The following is a 25,772-nucleotide window of genomic DNA, read 5'->3' as shown; positions in this document are numbered from 1 at the left end:
CATCTCCTTACGTGTCCTGTTTCTCAAGTGTCTTCTTATCCTCGCAGAGCGTCACAGATCCAGGACCATGGACCCGATGCTCACCTGGGAGGGAGCCAGGGTTGCTGCCACCAAGGTGGTCTTAGTGTTGATGAAGCCTGCAGAAAGTTCTGGAAGAGCAAGAGCTCAGGATGGGCTGGAAGTTCCACCAATCCTGGCTGGAGAGAAGTCAAGGGCAGGCGGGGAGGGAGGCAGGCATGGACGTGGGTCGCTGTGGGAAGCCTGCCCCCCGGACCTGCGGCCCTTCACACACTTGGCAAACCACGTCAGGATGAGGGATCGGCAGACACCAGACCTGCCAGGAGAGCTCGCGCTGCACAGCTGCACGTAGAGAATTCAATGAAGGCTTAAACAGGGCTTCTCCTCAGTCAGCGTGTGGCGGGCCCCTTAGGGTGGCACCTGCTTTTGGCTGGTTTGGAATTCAGCGTACAGGGTTATAATGTATTTGGTTAAAAAATTTAGAGTTATTTAGTAACATAAAATAACTAGTAACTTTCTCATGAAAACCTAGCTTTCTGGTCATTCAGGAGCAGTTGGAAATTCTGGGACAGAGTACCCTCTGGCCGGTGGGTCCCCCCTGGCCCCGGGCAGCTCCTGAGGTCCTCTTCCTGTCTTCTGCAGACCTCCCACCTCCTGCCCGTGCCCTCAGGTCCAAGCCTTTGCCCCGACGCTTTCCTTCTCCCTTCCTCCACCCTACAAGGCCCAGTTGAAGAACCAGGACTCTCTGGAGCTTCCTCCAAGCATCCGGCTCTCAGAGTGCCCTCTCTTCCTTCCTCTGTGTCAGGACACTCGGGGGTGACCAGGACTGCACACGATGAGCCCCCAGGTGTCATGAGCTCAACGAGCCACTTGCACTGAAAAACAGGGACATGCAGAGGAAGGGCAGGGGTGGGTGACAACGCCATCTCCAGTATGAGAGAAGGGAACTAGCAACTGGCCTCGTCAAAAAGTTATCGAAAAGCTATTTAGCATCTATTCAGAAACCTAGGCTTCCTTTATAATTCAAGATGTAGGAACAAAATATGCTCCCTTATTTCCTCCAGTCTTCAAAGAATGATGTCCATAGCATTGCTTAATTTAAAAATAACACCGTCAAGGCAGTTGCTATGGTTTAGATGAGGTGTCCCCCAAAAGCTCACGTGTGAGACAATGCAAGAGGTTTGGAGGAGAAATGACTGGGTTATAGCCTTAACCTAATCAGCGAATTAATCCCTGTTGGGATTTAACTGAGTGGTAAGTGGAGGCAGGTGGGTTGTGGCTGGAGGAGGCCGGTCACTGGGGGGGGTGTGGCTATGGGTATATATTTCCTATCTGGAGCGCAGTCTCTGCTTTCTGATCACCATGTGAGCTGCTTCCCTCTGTCACGCTCTTCCGCCATGATGCTCTGCCTCACCTGGAGCCCTGAGGAATGGAGCCAGTTATTGATGGACTAAGACCTCTGAAACCTTAAGCCCTCAAATACTTTTCCTCCTCTGTTCTGGTCCTGTCCTCTAGTCATAGAAGCCAGGGAGATGACTGAAACAGCAGCCTGTGGTTTACTCTGCAGCCATAAAGGGAGCCAGGAGGAGAAGGCTGGAAAGTGATTTCCACAAGGTGGGATTCGATTCTCTTTTACTACGAAACAGCACTGAGAGAGGTTACTACTAGAATGACAGGTGGCCTTGATATTGCTACTGTTAAATTAACACCATTGATACCATTCTTCAAAAGCCAGTTGAAGTAAATGAACATATTTTGTTTATTCCTACATTTTGAATTATCAAGGAAGCATAGGGCTTACTTCTAAATTGATGTCAGGTATCTTTTTCAAGAATTTTATGGCTGGGCCAGTTCCTATGGTGAGAAACACGTTCACCTGCCCAAACCCGAAGAATGGACAGGAGACAGCAGGCTCAGAGGAAGAGAGACTTCAGTGATAGTTTTGCAAGATGGGGTGCCTGGTGGTCAGGCACACCCAGACCGGTTGCAGTCAGGATTTTATCCAGTAGGATGCAAGGTCCCTCCTGGTTCCTCCTCGGTTGAGTACGACGGGGCACACAGTCTTCTTGAACGTTGCCTGTGTTTCACTGTCTCCTATTGGGTTATTTAAAGAAATGACCTTGAGTTGTCCCCACCTCCTTCTGTTCTCTCAGGGCAAGACTTCTTGGGGTGAACGCTGCTGACACACACGCTCTTCTTTACCTAAGTTACTCTTTCTCAACAGAGAGTCTCTGTTGGTCGGGCTGTGCCCTTCCCCCACCTCCTGTTCATCAAGGGCTACTCAGGTGCCTGGACTTAGGATCTGCCACATTTGTAGGCCATGGTGCTACTTGTGAGTTCACTGGCTGCAACTTTCCATTCTGCTCTTTCCCTCTGGCGGCCGTTCTTACATTCCAGTTTTACGTTGAGGCTAAATGCTGTATTTTGGAAATGTACCCCAGACCTCCTGTTTCTCCTACTATCTCCCTTTGCTCATTTTGGAGATGGTGTTGGTGCCCGCCTCTGCCCTTTCTCGCCACGACACTGTCCATTTTGTGGTGAGGGTGGCTCCTCACATTCATGACCACCTGGGCACTCACCACAGGCAGTCCTGGTCTCCAGTGGAAGGACTTTGAAGGTCACACTGCAGTCGTGGCCCAAGGGGAGTCCCAGTGAGTGATATCAACTTTTCTAGGATACAGAGACTTAACACCATGGCTAAAACCATTTAAAAACAATGCAGCAATTTAGGGCGCTGGCCTAACAGGAAGCCAATGGCCTGGTACTTTTAACTTCTGCTGGTAGTTTAAAGACATCGTCCAGCCTATCCTGCAACCTTTGAAACTCTAATTATGACTAGCAAGAGGGTGGGTAATATTGTCATATTAAGTTTCACAAGGAATGAGATAGTTCAACATGCTTTAAATTAAGTTAAATTGTTTCCATATCTGTAGACAATAACCATGAATTTAATATCCAAAACTGAAAGAAATCTTGTATTAAGGAAGTCAGTGGGCATAGAAATGTTTTAAATATACTTTTTAAAAAGTATTAAATGTTTTCTTCTCTTATCACTTCAAGAAGCTATCCATTCACTTAGGAGAAAAGGATGTTATTTTCTTGCCTAAGGAATGTTATTTCTGATCTAAGAAAATCTGGCATGTCACTTTCTGGGTTCCAGGAAGCCAGCCAGGAAACAGGCTGCCTGAGCAAGCTCACCCTGGAAAACCTCCCCGCAGTTTGCAAGGACCCTGTGGACTTTCAAGGCCTCACACCGCCCCCTGGTGTTCAACTTGCTAAGATGCAACACTGACTCAGCCCCTTACATTGTACTTATTTTCAGAACCATCAAGGTGATGTTTTTTTAAAAAGAAAAAATGATACTGCAGAATATTTTGAAATCTTATAAACTTGTAGATTTTATATGGGTGGCCAATATTTTCTAGTTTTTACAACATTTAGAATGTCACTCACTTCGGGTCCTTGGTGGGAATGTATACTGACTTGAAGTGCCCTCAAGCTGACTCCTGACTCCTCAGCTGAGCCCTGGGGAAGTCCCAAAGCCTCAGGCATGGGCACTACCCACAGTCACCAAAACAGGTCCTGCAAAACAGTGCAGCTCCCGACCCCAGGCAGGTAATCTTACAAGATATTAATTGAAACTCTGTTTAAAATCTTTAATTCAGAGGAGAATAAGCAAGCACTACATAATAAAGCAGCCCACATGCAATTCCAAGCAGAGCCAGAAGCTTCTTTCCCAGGACCTGAGGAATGTGATTTGGCCCTTACAAATCTTACTTTTGCAATTCTACACAAACCATGGAGAAGACCCACGGGTCTCAGCAGAGGTGCCTGGGTCCGGGTAAAACCCTGAAGTTCATAGAGTCAACAATTGGCCTGGGACCCCAAGGCTTTGTTTCCACTGCAGCCTCTGGAATTTTCCTCCAGGTCTCTAAATCACAAAGCCATGGTATATTAGAGAAGCCATACAGATTCAACAATGCCATAGCATTTTGTGTTTCTTATATAATTTGACTTTAAGACTTGATCTATGAACCATTCCAGCTACATGAAAGCATATCAGCTGGTTTATAGAGAAATAACTTTAGTGACTTAGATCACTAAAGTTATAGATGCTTCCAGGAGTCTAGAAGAGAGTGATGGAATTAATACAATGGTCCTGACAATTGTCTTGAATGTCCAGCTGACCCCAGGAAAGGTTAGGTGGTGTTCACCATCACCTGTGAAAGCCCAGGTCTTAAACGTGAAGACCAGGAGCCAGGAGGCAAGGAAAAGCAACCCAGCTTTCACACAGGAGGGGTTCCTGTTGCTCAGAGCAGAAGAGGACTTTCTGGATATGAATCACAGGAAGTAACAAACTTCTGGGGTGACAACTCAAGTAGCCACCTAATAGCATTTGGTTTCAGTTTTCTAAAGGAACCGCAACATTTTTAGATATTTCTTCATTTATGGCAAGTCTCCTGTCCCCTTCCATGCACATGAAATCCACACGGCCTCACTCCTGCCTGTCTTGTGCCCTCACTGCTCTGCCTGGGGCCACAGACTCCTGCCCGTCACCTGGAGGTGTGTGCAGCAGGGCCGACCCTGGCATAGGACACACCTGGGTGACCACATGTGGAATGAGCCTCGTGGTTACCCTGTGCATTGCTCTCATTTGAAATGGAGGGTGAGAAATTGAAAGATTCTGTGTCCCACAAGTCAAGGTACATTCGTGTGTACAAACCAGTTGGGCTTTGACAACATTCTCTAAGGTGGCTCTTGTAGGCTGATGTCCCAGTCCGATCTGTGAGTCCATCCAGTGAAAGCGAGGTGCAGAGTGGAGGTAGAGCCCAGGTCTTCTGATCCCTCAGGCACTGTCCATGTGGTACACTTCTCTGTCCCTGTAACCAGTGGCTCTGGGCTCCCTGGGCTTTTCTGGGTCTGCAGGGGGTGGCCCAGTAGTGACCATGTGGTTTTCCCCACAGCATCCAGCGGGCATGGCGGGAGCATCTGCAGCGGCAGGAGCCCCTGGAGAAGAGGAGCCCGTCGCCACCCTCGGTGTCCTCTGTGTCCCCGGGCGGGCTGAGCTGCTCCAGCAGCACCAACACCTTCTCCGACAGCAGCACACCTGTGAGTGCACCTTCCTTCTGGTTGACTTACCGCCGCTGTGCGTCACCTGGGCTCTGGTTCCAGGATGGAAGTCGTGGGTCGTGAGCAGGGGCTTTGACAGCCAGGCTGTGTGGTTTAGGTGTTACCTGTGACCCGTGATGGGGTTTTGTCCTCTCAGAACAGACCGAGTCACAGCTCGGAGTGAGCACTATTCTGTCTGAAGAAAGGGTGGCATTTGAAATCGGCTTCAGCGAATTGCTTCTTCCTCTTTTCTCTGGGGAGGTGCGTCTCAGTTGGTGCCTCTAGAAGTTTTGTGTGATGCTCGTGGGACAGAAGCTTAGCTTGACTGTTAGGATGAGAAACAACTTTCACGGAGAGAACTGGAAGCAGTCACGGGCTCACCCATGTGACAAGTGTAGGCTGTGTCGCTGAGGTCCAATGGGGCCACAGACCCCACCTGAGGGCAGCCATGGGGTTCCCAGAAAGGAGTTGCTATGTAGGGATGTAGGCCAGACACTGTCAAATGCAGCTCTTGCTTCAGGAGATGCCAGAAAACCAGAGTTTGAAATGTGGCCATCATGGAGAAGACATGGAAAGTAAGCTGGAGGTCACAGGTGGGCCACAGGACACCAGCATGTGACTCTCAGATGTAGGTTAAGAAGTGAAGGAATTGTTGATTTTTGTGTGTTGAGAGAAAGGCAGACGTGTTTGTCGGGGGCCTAGAAACCAGGTGCCGTGGATCTAGCCACAGAAATGCTGAAAAATTAGGAAGAAAAATTGACTAAGTATACAAAGTTTATTACTTTCAAAAATATTTCTCTGCTACATTGCTTTAATGTTTATTCAGCTGAGGAAAATTTTCTGAAGACTCAGAATGGTGTATTCCCATTGGGATCAAGCTGAAGTTACTTTGAGATGTGTTCTGATGACCACTTTACACATTCTTTAGTAAATAAATGGTTTTATCAAGATATGAACTTTTAAAGAGAGAGAATATGTTGATTTCATAGCCATGAAATCAAAGTGACAGAAGATCTGCTTTTAACTGAGAGCAGAAATGGAATGTTTGGTGAATCTTCATTTCTTAGGACAGTGTCTTGGGGATGGCTTCTGTCTGAGCTCACTGTCACTAGAGGGTGCAGGTGGACCACAGTGGGAAATGCCAGGCCTCAGGTTTGCAGATGGTACGTGATTTGTGAATAACAAATAGAGTGCCAAGTGAGTGTCCCGGGGCCTTGGCTGTAAGGGCCGCGGGAAGTGCAAGTCCAGTGGTTTTGACAATTGGACTTCAGTGATGGGGATTGATCAGAAGGGATGCCGCAGGCCCAGGGTCTGGATTGCCTGCCTTTGTGACTTCTCGAGTCCCCACTTCAGGATGATGAGCAAGGCCGCTGGACCAGGGGTGGGGTGGGATGAGGTTGCTCGGCGCTTGACCCTTTGGGTGATGGGGACCCTGGAAAAGCACACCTTGCCTCTTCACAGGCCACGCCACCAGTGCCTGCAGCTCAGGGGTGTACAGCCTGTTCTTCCCCTGCCTGGCCTCTGCTTTCAATCCTCCACCCACCATTGCCAGCAGCCCCACCCTCTCTAATCCATTCTGGCTTCTCGGCCCCTGCTGCTTTCTGGAGAGGAGATTTCCTCCTCAAATGTCCCACAACTGGGTGTGCGTAAGGCGTGTCAGAGGGTGGGCGCAGTGTCCAGCTGACCCCTGTCTCGCCTTCCTTCAGTCCTGAGGTCACGGGATGAGGATCAGGGCGGTGTGGAAGTCTGCCTACCCTGAGCGCTTACAGAAAATAAGCCAGGCGGATTTCCCACGCATTATTAGAACCAGTTATCAGAGAGTGATTGGAAACCCTGCCTGGAATTCTAATGGCGGCGACCAGTTGTCGCCATGACCTTGATGGCTATGAGGTGCCATCAACACATAAAGTAAAGCAAGAGCTCAAGATGTCAGGATGCTTCCCGTCTTGTTTGTCAGGCAGGTAAAATATCCAAGACATAATTTTAAAACACCCTGTTCCTAGTTGTGTGCCGTGGACGCCGCTCTGACCCCTTTTCTCCCACAGTCGTCACTGCCTGGGCCCCTGCAGGGGACTCAGCCCTAACTCCTGGAGAAGAGGTGGGAAGGCAATCCTGCCTGACCCAGAGGAGCAGCAGGCGGGAAGATGGGTTTTTTTCCACCCGCCAGTGAGTAGACCTCGTTTACGGAGGGACTAGGATCTCCCTGGCCCTCCTGACTAGGCCACAATGAAATCGCACTGTGTTATCTGTGAACTTAAGTCCCCGGTGTAAGGTGAATGCTGTCTGCCAAGGAGGCTCTCCCTGGGGAGCCCCTGGCCTGACTCTGGCTTGATCTCTGCTAGCTTGAGGACTCTCAGCCCTCTTTGGGCCAAAGTGTTGCCGTAGCCTGCCAATCTGACCAACTGCTGTCTTGTCTTGAGTCCCAGCCTTCCTTCAGCTAGCCTCCACCACAGCCTCCACCAGAGGCAGGCCTGCCCTTGCCTACGTCCTGAGCCTGGTCGGTGCCACCACCCCAGGCCTGCAGTCACTGTAACCACTGCCCGTCTTCCCTGTCTGCCCCAGGCACCAGTACCATGGGAAACCAACTTCCTGATCTGAGTGGGTCCCTGTGCCGAGCAGGGTGCTGCTGTGTGCTTCTGCTCCAATCCTTGTGGTTGAACATAGTGGTTAATACAGCTCTCAGGATATGTCTGCTATAAAATATGTAACGACAGAACTAAGTCTGAGCTTCAGATTCATCATCTTAATAAGAGCTGAGCCCTCGTCGGGTGCTGGGCTCACCGCCAATACTTATTGTGGATTATCTCATTTAATCCTCTCAATGACCATGTGAAGGCAGCTCTGTTATTATCTCCACTTTATAGACAATGAAAATGAGACTTGAAGAGATAACCAACCTGCCTTGGGCTGCACGTGGGGCGGAACTGGCCAGTGTCACTCTGCTGCATCTGGGCCTGGTGAAGGGGTCGCAATAGCCATCAGTTGTTGCATTTCTAAGGCTGTTTTGCAAGTTGCTAGCTATAAACAGTGAGTGAGACACTAGAAACACTCTGCCTGATTTTCTACATTGCCTTCATCAGTGCTCTTTGGTTCAAATCTCACACCTCAGCTGTTCAGCAGCAAATTAAAGAACAACAGGAAGGAACATGATACTATGTTACATGGGCTATTTACACAGTGAGTGCTCTCGTACCACAGTGTAGCATATGGAAACAAAAAAAGTTGTTTTAGAAATAGAAATTTTGCATGGCCACAGTTAGTGGGGAGTGGGAATTGTGGGCGTCACAATGGAAAAGCAAGAGTTGACTTCTTACCTTAAAATATCAGTCATTGCACAAGGGACAACAGAACATGTTCCCTGAATTTGTATTTATCAATTTTGCATGCTAAGATGCCACCGCAGTTCCTAGCTCTGAGAGGCCTATAATTTGTCTAATCAGATGTAATAGAAAGAAACCATGGACTGTGTACCACAAACTCTGAGACTGGTAACTTTTCCAAGTCATTATTGCCTAACCTTGCAAATAGATCCAGAAAGATCTTTGCAATGGTCTGCAGAGGTTGTCTCACTGGTTTGGGTGGGGTCTAGCACCTGGGCCTCCTTGTGGCCACACCACTAATGAGTATAAAATGTCACAGAACCTAGGACCCCAAAGGCTCTCAGAAAGTATTAGTTGAATCTGCTCTTGATCTTATCCAATGTAAACTCAAAATGTTGTGGGAGTGTGTGGAGATCAGAGATGGATGTGACATGGATTGTGGGGCACAGTGCCTGCTCCCCAAGTGAATCCCTGAAAACTGACTTGTGTCCTGCAAGTTGTATTCCTAAGCTGAGACTGGAGCTGTAAGCTGCAAAGCAAGGCATTTCACATTTATTTTAGTGTTGCTCTAATTAAAGATGAGTTTTCAAGTTCTGAAGATGAAACCAGGGTTAAGTCCTTTGCCTCTGAATGAGTGAGGGGGTCTTCTCAGAGGGCACACACTCAGGGTCATGAAGGCAAGGCTAAATCACTCTACTCCCTTCCAGACCCCAGGGAAGAGAAATGGGAGGACCCCTGGCATCCTGGGAAACAGGACCTGCCCCACCCAGCCTGCCCCATCCCCTCCAGTGGGAGGAATTAGTTCTGAGCAGTTCAAGAGCAGGGGTCTGGGAGGGCTGAGGATCTGGGACCTCAGTGTCCTGGAAAGAAGCTGGGAGCCCGAGACTGATGGTGCTGTTTGAGTGGTCCTGGCGTTAAACAAGAGTGGACAGTTGTTCACCAATGGGTGATCGCTGATGGGTGGCCAGGTGACCTGGTAAGCTTTCCAAAGCCCAGTCAGTGCTGCCCCTGCAGCCAGGCAACATGTGCACAACACCTCCAAGCTGCATGGCCCTTTTTAGCTCCCCAGCCTCCAGGACAGGAGATCAGGGGATCTGGTGAGAGGAAGCCTTGTCACATTATACCCAGCTTGGGGGGAACTGGGTCCTAAAAGGGGATTTCCAGGACCCTTCCAATCTGCTCCTGAGAGCTGGGAAATTATGACGTCTGTAAGCCTCATGCTACTTAATAATTGAATGGCCTAGATTTTCTAGGTCAGGGGAAAGTTACAGTCTTAGTCCAGCTGTTGTCAGTTTAGGTCCCCTGAGTTCTGCTGTTTCAGTGTCCAGACTGTCTTCCAACCTGCCTCTTAGATCCCCCAAGGGAACAAATTCTTTGTCTATCTATGTGTTCCAAAACTCAGGTCAGAGAACATGGTGACCACATATGAAAAAGACTTTTTGTATTTACATAGCAGCAAATGTCTTCCTCTTTTCTTCATATCTGAGTCTTAGGAAATACCTGTTTTCTTTTCCCAAGTTTTGGAAATGATATTACTAATCTATAAGCATGGATGATGGCATGCAACCTGTATTTTTGTATGAAAACAATTCCTTTACACCTTCCCTTTCACACCTGTGAATGTTGGTTGATTAGATCTATAGGTTGGCAAATACCTTCCCCTGATTATCTTTTCAATTTGTGCTTTGAGGATGCTTTCTCTTGATAGGTTTAAAGGTGAGCATGTGGTTTTGGGTTTGGGATTGAATGTTTCAGGGATGCTAACCCTGAGCATCGCCTATATGACGGCAAAGTGGACAGTCTGTTCATCACCGACCTGCTCACCCCTGGTGTAATAAACCCTGCTTTGAGAGCTCAAAACTTGCAGAATTGCACATCAGAGCAGAGCCCAGGAACCAAGCATCCACCTTGATAAGCACCTTGAGGAAAACTCATTTTTGGTGGTTGACCTGGCATAGAGGCTTGGCCTTTGTCTCCAGGTGACTTTGTCCTTGGTCTGCAGCCTGGGGGAGATGGAGGGTGGGGTCTTTGATTCAGACCTAGAATTTTACTTATGTTGTTTTTTTACGTGATTGTATTGATTGTATGCTTGTAATCATGCTAATTATTACAGTGTTTTTAAAATAAGAATCAATCTAAGTACTTTTTAAAAACTAGAGTTTCCAGAACCTCAGTAGATCTATTCTGTCAGAGTATCTGAGAGAAGGGGTCTGGGATCTTGTATTTAAAAAATGTCTGAGATAACCTTCATCATTGTTAAAGTATGGAAAGTACTGAGTTGTAGAAAATAAAAAATAAGTAAATTTTATTTAGGAAACTTGCATGATTAAAAACACCTATGTGCTTGATATTTTTCCTCAATTTTCTTTGGCTATTTGGCATGTGCGGTATGCCTGGGGGTGCTGGGGTGGTCTTTCCGGAGCCAATACCCACCATCCCCACCTGTAGTTGAGTTTTTCCCAGAGGGTTCCATCCTTCAGGTCCCTGTTCCCTCAGACTGATGGCTGTTCCTTGAGGTACAACTGAGTGCCTTGTGGTTTTATTAAAAGAGGGACTGCATTAAGCACAGATTAGTTGCAGACTGCTCTGGGTGTTGGCCATGAGAATCGCTTAGTTGCCGTGAAGAGGAAGAAACAATTAGCCCCCAGCCGACAGGAAGGTCAGTTGTGGCTGAAAACCTTAAGCTAGGGCGTGTGGGACACAGGAGAGAAACCTTGCAAGTGGAAGCAGGTGTCTCTCCATGTGCTCTTATACTGATGCCCGTGTACTGCTTATTCCAGTTAGGTAGTGGGTTATGTTGTAGCTGAAATCCTAATTGCTACTTTGCTCAGAGCATAAATCTAAAATAATAAATTTTAAAGGTTTCCCATGACTTTTGAAAACATTAAAATCCTTTCAGAGACCGTGTTAGTAATTTTTTTTTGTTCTCAAACTTTTTTTTCATTCCATTCTATAAATGTTGATAGGAGTTGAAGACTCTTGCCTTGATTTTTATTTTGCAACCATCATGGGCTGATCCTCAAGACACTGACTTTTTTAATATGCTAACAATTCTGAGAGTTTTAGAGGTGGATTCCCTCACCTTTGGCAGTGGCTTGTGGGGGAGGCCGCTCCTGGCCACACTCCCTAGGTTGATCACAAGGGTTGGTTTCCTAAAGCAGCCTCAGACTCGGTCCCATGCTTACACAGAGGCGGCTCTTCATGGCCAGGGTTATGCATGTTGACATTAGGCCAGGCTGTTTAGTGCAGATGGATTTTCAAGAGTGTCACTATGCTATGTATTTGGAAGAGGGACTTCATCTGCACACAGCAGTGACTGTGACCTGCCTTGGAATGACATCATCTCGTGTCATGTGGCTCTTCACATGTCTCAGCCTCTAAAGAGACACTCAGTGGAAGGCACAGGCGTGGTTTCTGCTGGGATGGTCTTTGGCAGATGGAGGCTGGGGTGGAGCGAGGCAGACTGGTTTCCTCAGTGTGCAGCACCTGGCAGGATTCTCAGCTTTGCTTTATTATTAAAAACATAGGTGCAATGATAGGATGAAGTGAGCTGGCCGACTTGGACTTGGGAGTGTGCTTTCTGCATCAAGATCAAGAACTTTCCCGGAGTCCTTTCTCTGCTCTCTGAATAGCCTTGTCTGTGAAGGCTTTTTTGCAATTTGAATCAGTGAACTTCTCCCAAACAGCTATGCCTTTTTTGTCAGTATTCGAAGATTTCTGGTCCCCAATATGTTCTGAGCTTCCTGTGCGTGGCTAGCCACTGAGGGGGAAGCCCCTGCTGGAGTGAGCTGCAGAGGCTGTCAGTTGCTTTACCTGCTAACATGGGTTGCCCTTCACGGATTTCTTTCCAAGCCAGTTTTCATAAATGACTTTCCTTTCAAATGGCAAGAGCAGCTTTTCAGCACCATGGACAGCTTTGAGCAGCCAGTGACCCCATGGGATGGCGCGCAGGACAAGCATTCTGACACTGTAAGTTTTCTGAACACCTGTTGTCTATTTTAGATCCCTCATAATCTGGACATATGGAGGGAGGAAACTGAAATGTAAGCTGTAAAACGTGGCACATTTTAAATTCTGGATCAACCATTTAAATGTCATTTTAGAGAATGTTAATGTGTCAACTTAAAGTGACTTTATTATTTTATTAGTTGATATTTGAGTGTTTGGTATTCTGCATTTTGATAATCTTACTTTTTTTAACTCCAATGCAAACTAAATGTGTTGTAACTGGACAAATCAGTTACTTTGGAAGTTGCATTTTATACACACATATTAATAATTCCATATGTACAATTCGTTGTCCTGTATGGATACAAGATTCCCTGTGAAGTACTCTCTGGTTTCTACTGGCTTGGAAGAACAGTTAAACTTCCCATTGTAGAGTACAAAAAAGCAAATGTCTAAGTGTCCTAATGTTGAGACGTATGGATGTTTGATGACTTACAGAATTTCAGATTTATGAGAATCAAGTATATACAGTGAAAACCTATTTTAAGTGGAAAGGACAGATCTTTTCATAAAATGAGTAGATTTGAGCCCTTGAAGAGGTATTTTAGCATTGTTAAAAATTTTTAATTACTTTGAAAATAATCCAATTTAACTGTTCAAATGAAACAAAAAAAGTGTGTTTTTAAAAGCACTTTTGACTGCCCTTAAAACCATCCAAGTGTGATACTATGACATTATGATATCATATAACCCATGAAGAAACCATATTTTGAGTTACTGCCAAGAATGACCTTAATGGATATTTTAATTAACTCTTCAAATTTGTCTAAGAGAACTTGATGCCATAAAAAGTAACTTAACAAATAACCCTCTTTTCTCAGAGTGGCAAAGTGTAGTTTGCAACATTACTTTATGCTGAAACATTTATTTTAAGGTCTAATAAAGCTATATTTTTATAGTATAAAATTTATTTCCATCAATGGTTTTCAGATTTAAAAACTGGTAGTAAGTGTAAGTGACTTAGATAAACCCCTAATTCAGATGTAACTAATGCTTTCTGATGTGGGCAATTTTCATGTGAATTGCTGTTGCTTCTTAACTCTTCTATCATTTGGCATTTGATTTTTGGATAAATAGAAGTTATATTCAACAGTGTGCATAATGCATAATTTTAAAGCTGTGACTTGGTTTTATATTAAAGAGATGTTGTTATGCATTTTGTCAGCTTTGCTTAATAGATCCTCCGATGATTTCCTTGGTGGCTGTCGACATTTCAAACAACTCAACTTTTTGAAAAGAGTAAAGGGTAGATTTATAATTCTGGTTCTTTAAACTTCATTTCCCTAAATTTGATGATTCTGCTTGGATTTTCCAGGTATGTAGTGTTTTTCCCATGAATGTGCCTTGGTGGTACAGATGTGGATGACTTCTTCCTCTGTGCCCTGTCCTTCCCTGGCAGTGAACCTGGACTAGCCATTCCGGGTGGTTGGATCCTTCAGTCTGTTACAGAAGATTTAAGACTGGGGTCAGGACATGAGGTCTGTTCTGTGCTGCTAGAAGGCAGGAGGAGGCTGTGCCAGAACCAGGAAGCTATTCTTTATCAGCATGTGTCTTTCAAGGATGTGACTCACTTACTGTAAAGTCAGAAGTGTAGCATTTTATATTCATTGGGGTTTTTTGCAAATATTTTGGTGATATATTTATAACCATATACATTTTGATATATGGTTGTCCATGTATTTATTTAACCAGAAATTGTTGCTCTATGGCCAGTCGCAAACATGCCGGCTTCTGCTTTGGTAGCCTTTCAATCATTATTGACAGAGTGCAAGTCACCTGAGTAGTAGGAGAACATCCAGAGCTCATTAGATTACGAGCTGCTCACATTTCTTTTTCTTTTTTCTTTTTCTTTTGCAACATTCTGGTGGTGGCAGATGTGTGAGAACGATCTTAAATTTAGTTGACTGACATTTTGGTTTCCTTGCCAGTGTAAAAATATGCTCAGGGATCTTGCAGTCCACCCTCCCTCACGTGTCTTTGTCACCGCTGGCACAGAGGGCTTAGGGTGTATTTGCTTGGTGAGATCCACCCCGTTAGCAGGCCTTGTGGGGGGTGAACGTGGAGCAAAATGGTGGGTGTGGCTCCTGCTGCTGGTCTCAGCCCTTTTCAGGAGCCAGAGCAGTTGACCTTGGACATGGCTCTTAACGTCCACGCTGCTGTCAGATATCTCTGCTGCATGGCCTCCATCACGGCTTCTTCCCAAGGCAGTGACTCCAGCTGCAGTCTTCCTGGAGCCAGCTTCTGCAGGGAAGTCCTGAGAGTAGCCAGGGCTGCAAGAAACTTCCAGAGGGTGTCTTTTTTGAGGGATATGGATTCCTGGGATTGCTTTAGTCCACAGGACACTCTGGTTCCAAATGGGTTCAAGGTTTTTTTCAGAATGTGTCAACAGGATGGGTTTGGCTCACAGGACAGCAGAGGTCTACATCAGTATTCTAGTTTCCTGTTGGTGCTTCTGCCTTGCTTTCTATGGGAATCTGTTATCTAAAATGCTTGGGACCTGCAGTGTTTTGATTTTTGAACTTTTTAAATTTTGGAATGTTTGCACCTACATAATGAGATATCCTGGGGATGGGATTCGATTCTTAACACAAAATTCATTTTATATATATATAAATACACAGGGCCTGAAGGTATTTTTTTAAATAATATATTTACAATTTTGTGCTTGAAACAGATTTTCATGGTGTGAAATTTTCTACTTGTGGAATCGCATCAGCACTCCAAAAATTTCCTATGTAGGGCCTTTTGGACTTTGGGGTTTTGGATTGTGGATGCTCAAGTTGTATCAAGTCTTCTGTTCTTGGTTACCATCTTTTACTGCTGGCTGTTCCTCCCTATCCCAGTTATGCTCTTGAGGCATCCCTGCTTCATGATGCAGATGAGCCTGTGCAAATATGACTGGACCCATTTCAGGCTTGTATTAAAGGTTACTAGAAGGAGCAGAGGAGGCTGAACTGTTAGGAAGAAGGACCTAGAAAGTGCTTAGAGACTTTGTTCACACAACATCCACGCAGCTGAAAGAGCAGAAACAACCTGTGGGAGCAACGATTCTGGGTACCATATTCTTTGCATTTTCATTTGTCTTTGCAGCCCTAGGACCTCTAGGTTAATCTGGTTCCTCCCATGAATAAACTCATACCAGAGCCTGGACGTGCAGGCACATGCCCAGGCAGCCAGCCACGGAGAGAGACAAGGGCTGTTTCCATTTGAAATCTCTCCTTATTGGAGTTCTGCAGTGTTCCTCATGTCTGCTCTTCTGAGCTTGACACGCCATGTCGCACACGACTGACAAGAAATACTAATGTATCCATGTTTGATTGCTGTTGGGATCACTAGGGATACAAACGCAGGCATCGTATCTGCACGTCGGTGGGATGGATTTTCCTGATGCCTTTGTGAACGCAATAATAATACAAATTTTTGCATCTTTGACTGGCTAGAGAGCCTCAGCAAAATAGTGTGAACCAAAGACTTTGAGTTCACTTGGAGAAAAGTCTCTCAAGGTGTGTAAGGGCTTCATTACAGACACCTTTATCAGATATTAAACAATCTTCCCCAACCTCTCACATCCTAGCTGCAGAATCTTTTTCAGAACAGAAGTGACTTCCTTAAGGGCAGAGGACTTGTCCACTTCTGAGGTGGAGCTAGAGGTGTTTACCAACTCCCAGGCAAGGGAGTTTCTGCTGGGATGTGTGATCTCCAAGGGACCCCAACATCAAGATATATGGGAACTTAAAAACAGAAGTACAGCTTTTTAACCCTTGGAGCTTCCAGTCAATGTTATAGGCTTCCTCAGAAAACAGAACTTTCCAACCCCAGGAGGACAGGGTTGGCCAGCAGAGGGCGGACCCTAGGGTGCGTGTGTGCACATGCGTGTTCTCATGCAGCTGGGCTGAGCCCTTCCTGAGGCTTCCTCCAACTTGAACAGGGAGGGGAGGTGTCAGTACAGTGCCATCTCCTGAAAGCAGAAACAAACCTTTATTCACCAGCCCTGCTGGGCACATGCCCCAGGCTCTGTGTGAATATAACACTGGATGTGGTTGCCCTGTCCCTCCTGAGCCCCACAGGAAAACACTCCCCTGAGAACCTGAGAAGGAGAGAGAAAGTGGGAGACCTCGAGGTTGTAGATCACACCTTAGGAGGTGCAAACCCAGGAGTGCAAGTAAGATGCTGCACTCGGTGCTGTTTAGGAGGAAAGACAGATGGAAGGGGGAAGCAGACCAGTTATCTCGTCATGATCTCTAGCATGGAGATGCAGAATGCATGGAAAGACACCAAAGTGCAGAATTTATCAGTTCCTAGGAAGGTCCGTGATGCTACACAGGGTTGTGACCCTGTAGTGAGCCTGTTTGTGCTTGGGTCTGATCCTTCCAGCTCTGCAGCTGGGCCTCACCAGCACACCTCAGAGGGCCTCCCAATTGTTCTGAGGAGCAGGATTCCAAGGGGTGGACCATCCGCCACCTCGAGGGCTCAGCCCAAGTCAACCTCACCTTGAACCTGAATCTTTGCTCATCAGCTGGATTTTAACCACGTGTGCCTGTGCTACAACAGACAGCAAAGTGTGACAGCTCAAACCAGCAGGAAGAAGTTTATCTTCCTTAGGTGTCAGTACTGGACAGGTGAGCCATTCAGTGTGTGGGGGGGTCTTTCTTTACATAACTGTTCAGAGAACTCAGGATGGCGGGGTTATGCTGTCCTCAACACATGGCTTCCAAAGCCAGGAGAGTGTTGTCTCCCTTCCAGCAAACCAGAGGGGTCAGGGCTGGAGTGGCACCTGTGGGAGGCCTGAGCAGGCCAGTCTGAGAGGCCCACGTCACTCAGTTTGCATTCCTTTGACTTAGCTGCAAGGACACCTGGGACTGGATTCTAGAGCACCAGTGCTTTCTGCCATGACCTGGCTCGGGTCACCTGGAGGAATTTGTCCCAGCCAACTGTCACAAATGCCTGAACTTGCCTGGTGTTGGTTCTCGGCAGCCTCCGCCTCAGTTCATTTTAATCTTCCAGGGTGCAAACTATAGAACCCGACCCTAGTAATTTCAGATTAAAAAATAACTTTTTAGCAACATACTGACTAGTCAGTAAGTTGACAGAAGTCCAGGAAATCAATCTCAGAAATCAAGGAAGAACTAAGAAATTGGTTAGCCTGAATCCCAGGTAAAGGACCACATTGCTGGACTGCACTGGTCTCTCTGGATATTGGATGCAATGGCCACAGGGTTCTGAAATGGCCCCTGCTTCTCTGAGACATTTCCTCCAGAGGAAAGGATCTGAGCTGCACCATCTTCCTGAGTGGCTGGCTCATGTGCTCATGTGACTGCTGGGGTCAGGGAGGGGAGGCTGCTCCTGGTCAGGGCCTGGAGTCCTGCTCCTCCTGGGGACTGCCTTAGTCCTTGGCTGGGTGATTATGGGGAGGGGCTCAGAAGCACCCCCCCCACACACACACCCTGTGCTGGCTCTCGCTGCTTCCAGCGGCCACATGCCCAGCCAGGGCCTGCTGTCACGCTGCCCTAAGCCTTCCCCTCCTGAGCAGTGTGACCACTCTCAGTGCTTCTCGCCCTAGGCCACCCTTTGTCCTGGGAGTCTGCCTCCAGCCTTTCGCTACACACTTGCCTTGTTTGGGAGCGTACCTCAGACCTGGGACCTGGGTGCCCGGTCACTTTGCACAGCGCAGACATTGGGCCCGTCTCCCAGGGTTGCTCCTCTGCTCATTGAGAGCCAGTGCTTCTGGTGTCGATCTCAGAAGACCTGCCAAGATGACGCTCGGAGATACCGGGGGCACAGGGTGGCATTAGCACTTTATTATTTTCACAGCTGTTAACCCACAGGGGGAAATAAAGAGTGGAAATTTAAAGCCAGAGAGGCTTTGGCACTTTGTCAATTTGACATTAGCTTTGAGGGCTTTTGGAATTTTGCCTGAGAATTTCAGCACCATGCAGCTAAAAGCCTTGTTCTCTGTCCCTGGGGACAGCATTAACCCTTGTGAGGTCTGCACTGTGCCAGCTGTCCCCCAGTACCCATGGCAGACACAGACAAATGAGGGCCCTGGGACCGTTGCTTGGCCCTCCCTGTGCAGTCTGTGGCACCTGCGACGTGTGTCAGGGACAACAGGAAGCTGGGATCTGTGTTCCTGGCTAGGGTGGTGCTACATGGGGCATCAGTGGCTGGGTGGCTTCTGAGTAGGCAGATGGACCCTATGGTGGTCACAGGACCTTGAAGACCTTTCAAATGTCACCTTTGCTGATGAAACCGAAGAGTGGGCTAACTGGAAGGCAGAAGAGACCCACGCCCTTTGGAAATGCCTTTGTGACCAGTTAGGAGAAAGGCAAGAGGGTTTCCAGGGCCAGGGGAATGTCTGTTCCCCTAGTGGCCCGATGGCTTCCTCTGCCTGTGCAGCCTGGAACACGGCGTTGGTTTCTTTGTGTCATGAATTTGGAAGAATAAAATCCACAGAAACAAAGGTGAGAGCAAAGTTACAGGATTTCTTTGAGTAGTAGAAAGAATGCAGAGCTCCCAAAGATGGAGGGTCCCGAGAGAGGGATACTGAGGGTGGCTGTCATCTAGGGGTTTATGTAGATCCATAGGTTTAAGGAAGTCAGCCCCTGCCCAATCCTGGGAAAGGCACTGAGTCCACAAGGTATTCACACAGCCTTCAGTCTAATCAAAATGTCCCTCAGGAATTTTTCCTTCTTTGGAGCTGCATGGACCCCAGGCAGTAGGTCCTGATCTAAATATTGCCTTTCTGTAAGTTTCTCAGCAAACATCTACAGGTTCTGTTTGTGCTCTACTGCCCAGGAAGTTCCCCGGAGCCATCTCCCTTTCTGCCCAGCTCACCTGTGTCTCCCGATGTCACCTGGATGAGGTTCATTTTCAGGTACGCTTCAACTCCTGCTGTGCCTAAACACTCACATGCACATGTTAGAAGACGGTAGCTCATCCTGGCTGTCAGGACCAAGGGCTTGGTCAGCACTGTTCAGCATCAGGAGCTGAAGCAGTCTTGATCTACTTGCTTTGACACCAGTGCATCTTGCACCAATGTGAAGACCCACAAATTTGAACTTGTCGACAGAGAAAGGGCCATTTATATTCTATAGCAAAGTTTAGTGATCACAGATGTACCTACCAGAGCTGGGAAACGAGGTTTCTACACAGCTAAGACCCCTGGGTACCGGTGGCCACTTCTCCCTCAACACGGTTCCAACATCATTTTCTTTTTTTTTGCTTTAAGTTTTAATGTTTATTTCCCCAAGACAGCCTAGCACTCTACATGGATAAATATTTAAAGCTCGTTTTCTGCTCCTTCTAGTTTTAAACTTTAACCACGTTTCTGATGATGAGGAATGCTGCGAAAATACTCTAGTTCAACAAATGACCACAAAATGATTTTTATCAATCCTAGTGTTTCAGAATTACTAGTTGATTTTTAAACACAAAGTAGATATAGATGCTAATGGTGGCTAATCTGGACGTTTCTTAGAGCAAACTGTTGTTCATGCGACACTTGTGCTCAAAGGGGAAGCCACAGGATTTCCCACAGTGAGCCACCTCACAAAGAGTTCTGTTTGCACAAATTAATTTGTCACACGTAAGTTAGTGTGCATACCTTCAAAACTGAGGCATTATTCCAATTTATAAAAACCACTTGTATAACTTTTATGCTAGTCGAACACCATTTCTAAATTAGATTATTAAATTCTTGTCACTTTAACACAATGTTTATTCTTTATTATAATATGTACCTTTGTTCATTTTAGAAAATATGGACAAAGTTTAAAAGTCTCATCTCACCATTAATCCAACAGAGACCACTGCTGTTAATTCTTCAGTGAATTTCCTCGTAAACACACAAACATTAGGAAAAAGTATGTACGTACCCACATGCTTATCCCTGAAGAAATGTTTCGGTATTTTTAACATTACTTTAAAAAAACTCAGTATTTAAGGCTGGATTACACTGATTACAGGTGGTACATCCCTGTTAGCCCAGCTACTTGGAAGGATTGTAAGTTCAAGGCCAGTATGGGCAGTTTAGAGAGAACTTGTCGCAAAATAAAAGATAAAAACAGCTGGGAATGTGGCTCAGGTGGGGCACTAGCATGTGATCTGAGCTTCAGCCCCTAGTACCACTTACTCGCGCACACCTTCACTCCCTCAAGGTTTAAATAACACCCAGTGTATGCAAGTTTCCAGACGTCACATGGTACCCTACTAATATGGACAATTTTATGTTTTTATGTATCAGTTTAGAAATTAATTTAAAAAGTAGTAAAATATTTATAAAAAATAAAACTCAATTTTTAAATTTCTGTTGTTCAAATTTCTCAGTTCTATAGTCTAATATGAATCATGGCGTAACATGGATTGCCCAGATACATATGATCCAATCCAGTGAACTACTCCACTAGTGTTTTCAATGTCACCATCATGGGGTGGTTACGTAATTTTACATTTCTGTTTCCTTTAAGCGATCACTGTACATAGATTAATATTTTTATGATGTTTTGCAAGGATATTGGTACGCATGGCTGTATCTCTGGAACTATTCCACCAGTACCATTAATTTGTCAGATTGAGGGTAGCCTGTTTTTAAATATGATTTTTTAATTATTGAAAGTTAACTATTTTACTGGTTTTATGGCTATTTTAATTTATTTTGTGAGTTGTCTGACCACATTGTCCCGTTTTGTTGTTTATCAATTACTTGTATGAGCTCTTTAAATATTATGTATATTAAGCTTTTGCCTTCATATTTGTGGGTACTATTTTCCTAGATCATGCATTTTATGTTCATGCTATTTCAAAAGGTAGGATTTTGTTTTATTTTTTAATGAGATGTAATATTTGTGTCCTTATGAAGTACATTATGGTAATTCAACAATCTATAGAATTTTAAATCATTGTATTTATAAACTCTTCTTAGCATGCCTTCTAACCTACATATTTTTGTGGGCTTTTGGATGGCTTTATTTTTAACATTTGCCTTAAATGTGTTTGGAATTTGGATGGATGGCATGATGAGACGCAGCAGTCTTATTTCATCCTGGGAAGCAGCCACCTGAAGTTCCACGTGCTGCCCAGTACTCTGTTAGTCTTCAGTTTGTGACGTGGTGCTCGTCACTTATCAAAAGTCCACTAGAACATCCTGGAAGTCAGGCTCCAGTGCTGCCTGTCAACCCCTAGATCTCACTGTGCCCCCCAAAAGCTCACGTGTGAGACAATGCAAGAAGGATCAGAGAAGTGACTGGGTTACAAAGGCCTTAACCCAGTCAGTGACTTAATCCCTTAACAGGGATTAACTGAGTGGTAAATGAAGGATGGTAGGGTGTGGCTAGAGGAGGTGGGACATTGGGGGCGTGGCTTTGGGTGTGTATTTGTTTCTGGCCCAAGGAGTTTCTCTGCTTTCTGATCATGACATGAGCTGCTTCCCACCCCCACACTCTCCCACCATGATGCTCAGCCTCAGCTCAGCCCTGAGGAATGGACAAGCCTTCTATGGACTAACACCTCTGAAACTGTGAGCCCTCAAATAAACTCTTCCTCTTCCACAGTTGTGCTGGTTGGGTCATTTAGTCACCACAGCAAAAAAGCTGACGAAAACACATTGTCTTCAGGTCCACATTTTATGATGGATTTTAATACCTGACAGGGAAATTCTGCATTTCATTTCTTTTCATGTTGATTAGTCACTTATTTCCAATAAACTTTAAAGAAATAATTTGGAGACTTTAATTGGAATTGGACCAGATCCATAATGGAGAAGAATTGATATTTTTACAATATTTTTCTTCCCATCTATGGACATAGTATATAGGCAGATAGCTACAGAACAGCATGGGTATAGATATAGACATTGGGAAATATTTTGAACTTTATTTTTTATGTGTATCTTTTCTTACTAAGGTTAATCTTATGCAAGTGGATCAATTTCCCTCTTCTGCCTCTGCCTATCATTAGGATATAGCAAGCCATGGCTGTGTCATGTGGATTTGTACCTTTTCACCTTATCCAAATCTCTTCCAGCCACCTAAGGTGTTTTGGGTGACTCTTGGGTGTCTAGAATTGTAATTTCTTCAACTGCAGATAGCAATACTGGTGCCTGCTCCTTTCCAATGGTCCTGCTGCCCTGCTGGGACATCCAGTGTGGATAGCATGGCTGCCCTCTGTCCCCACTTGCGTGTGTCACCTCCCAGCCACTCAATAGTCTTGCAGGGTAGTAAATTGCTCCCTGGTTTAATGGGTAGTTTCTTAGTGTGTTCTTTACTACTTGAGTTTTCTACATTTGAGTTTTCTTATCTCTGCTTTTACAATCAAGTGAGTCTGGTGATGAGTCTCTTTGTGCCATTTTTCTCAAGCTCCGCCCCAGGCAGAGCCAGCGTCACAAACTTCGGACATGGCTCGCTAATTCCGCGTTTCTTCAAAGTCTGAAATGCTTCCAATAAAACTGTTCAACCACAAAGTCTCACAGGTGTTTTAAGTAAGATTTCATTTCTTCTATAATTATTAGATACTCATGTTTCTTACATTAGCATAAGTTAATTTTGGTGCTTTTTTCCTAAGATGTATCAGGAAATACATTGAGGTTAACAAGCATGTCATTATTTTATTCTAAAATTTCCTCTACGTATGTTCCTTTATTGAATTTAATTCTATAATTTTGTTTGATTTTTTTATAACAATTATCTCCTGTATTAAACAGTTCTGCTCCATTAATTAACATATCTTAATACTTATATTAAGATTAATATTAGCATTAACATATCTTAATAGTTAGTACTTCCTTTGTTTTTTAAGTTCATTTTTAAGTTCATTGTATTTGTTGTTCACTTGTTATTTCTTCAGTTTAATATATAGTTACATTTGCTTATGTTAATAAACTAGTTCTTTGACAATAAGATTTGGGTCTGGAAGCTACTTCTGGTTCTGCTTTATCCTTAATGTGCCAAACATTAATGTAGCCTCATTTTCTTAATCTTCTAAAGATTTTGTAGTGGCATATTTTCCTCTGGATTCAATTACTGTAAGTTATTATTATTATAAGTGTGGCTTTTATATATGTATATATATATACATATGCATATATGTGTGTGTATATATATACATATATATATAATTTTTTTAGTTGTAGGTGGACACAATACCTTTATTTTATTTTTATGTGGTGCTGAGGATCGAACCTAGGGCCTCACACTTGCTAGGTGAGTGCTCTCACTACCCACAACCCTAGCCTCATGCCTCATGCTGGGGTTGAGCCCAGGCCGTGAGCATGCTAAATACACACTGTTCACCTCTAGCCCTTGAAAAGTTTTAGGTATTGAGAATTCTAAACATGTTGACAACTAAAGCAATGATTTCTTTGTTAAATTGAGGCCATAAAGTATAACCTCCAGTTTTTGCTTTGGGGTATTCGCTCAGGGTGATTTTTTGGTGTCATATGTAAATGTTTTTGTTTTGCCAATATTCCGTAAGTACTTAAGAAACTGTGCTCTTTATTTTTCGGGTACAAAGAGTTATATTTAGTGAATTATTTCATAGTTTTGTTCCTACTTTACTTTTGTGTTTCCCTGATAAGTTATAAAATTTCTTCTCAATGTTTGAATTGTTTTTAGCGATCATTTAATAATCAGTATGTGGCTGAATTTTACTGTAAACTGAATCACCTTTTTCTTTTTTAAGGATTCATTATAATAACTATAGTAACAATTATTAAGTTTGATTTTCCTCTTTCACATAGGAGATAAAACATACAACCCTCAACCTTTTGAGTTTGACTTATTTCATTTAACATGATAGCCTCTAGTTCCACCCATTTTCCTGCAAATGGCATAATTTCATTTTTCTTTATTGCTGAATAAAAGATCCATCATGTGTATACCCCACGTTTTCTTTATCCATTCATCTGTTGATGGACACCTAGGCTGGTTCCATAGGTTGGTGGAATGGGTAGTGATGAAATCAACTTCCATGAGCACACCGTATTTTAAAGTCTTGAACTTGGAATAATGTAAATATGTTCAGAGAATAAATTCAAATAAAAGAGAAAATAACATAATCCCTAAAACTAGAAAGCTGAAACAAATCTAGTTGCATATGTCATAATCACAAAGAGAAAATAATCATTTCAAGTGACTTTAGAACCTGACATTTATGTTTAAAAACACCTAAGGATGAAAAGAGATCCAAAGATGTACTGAGCTTCACCATCTGTAATAATACTGCCATTATTACATTGGGGGTATGTCACAGTCTCTCGCTTGGTCGTTATTCATAGTATGCAGGCCATTGTCTCTCTGTGTAAGGAACTGGGAATTTCAGATATGGTAAAATGAATTCAGTGTGAACCCAAGTGAATGAGATGAACTCTCACATCATTAAGTGTAAATGAAAGCAGCAATATAACTTAAAAATTTTATTTTTATTTAAAAAGTGTATTTCCTTGTTCTAGTCAGTGAAAAAGCATATTATAAATATCCCAATCCATAAAACCTAAATAGATGGTGGTTTCCAGACACCAAGCCACACTCAGAGGACCAGGTCACTTGGGAGAGAGTTGCTGGTCCAGGTCCAGGCAGAAAGGATGCAAAGTACACAAGGAAGGTCTTGCTGTGACCGCAGGGCAAGAGTCAGATGGAAGACTCAAGGTTTCTCTGGCCAAAGATGAGAAAATTTGGAATGAAAAGATATTGAATGCAATTATTAGAAACAGAGCAAATACCTCTGAATTGACAAGGAAGCTGGAAAAAGAGAAAAAACCAGTGGGATACCACTAAGGAGAGGAATAATTCCATACTCTAAAACTGGGTAATATGAAAGAATTAAACAAGTAATCTGTTTTTTTCTAGTAGGTACCACATTTGGGGCAATCAAATAAACCTAGGTATTGATGGAAATTTCTTTACAAAATTCTGAGTAATATGTGTGGGAGAATGATAGAGTCAGAACACCACAGTTTGCAACCTTAGTGAAACAGACGATGAGCTAATGCCATGGTGTATGGGCAAAGCCGCAGCAAGAGGCCAATGGGAAGTCATCCAAGGAGGCACCAGGCGTCACGTGAGATCAGTCAGCCCCTACCCTGGGACTGTGGCCTCCTGATTTCCCTCAACCTGGGTACACAGTGCCACCCACGGCCTGTCCCTGAAGGGGAGTGAAGTCCAGATCTAATTTGTGCGAAGGACTGAGTTAAATGACCTCAATGGAGCCACCAACAGAAAAACTCAAGGGTGTGACATTCAGCAAGACCAGGCTCTTCCTAAATCAATGCCCAGAAAAGATGTCAGTCAAAACAAAAAGGATCTACTCCACATGAAGTGGGATTCAAAG

At 44.6% G+C, this 25,772-nt stretch overlaps 1 protein-coding gene across 2 annotated transcripts in view; it reads left to right on the top strand.

Moving 5' to 3' along the window:
* LOC306638059 (schwannomin-interacting protein 1) overlaps positions 1–25,772 on the top strand; it is a 595,209-nt gene that overhangs the window by 192,560 nt on the left and 376,877 nt on the right. For both annotated transcript variants that reach the window (XM_079101150.1, XM_079101152.1), the window contains one exon: positions 4,983–5,127. In XM_079101150.1, the coding sequence (XP_078957276.1) occupies positions 4,983–5,127 (145 nt within the window). The remainder of the gene's footprint in view (positions 1–4,982; positions 5,128–25,772) is intronic.

The sequence above is a fragment of the Sciurus vulgaris genome (genome assembly GCF_902686455.1).
Source record: "Sciurus vulgaris genome assembly, chromosome: 10".
Taxonomy (NCBI): domain Eukaryota; kingdom Metazoa; phylum Chordata; class Mammalia; order Rodentia; family Sciuridae; genus Sciurus; species Sciurus vulgaris.
The sequence above is the reverse complement of the archived record's forward strand: the minus strand, read 5'-3'. Positions and strand labels throughout refer to the sequence as shown.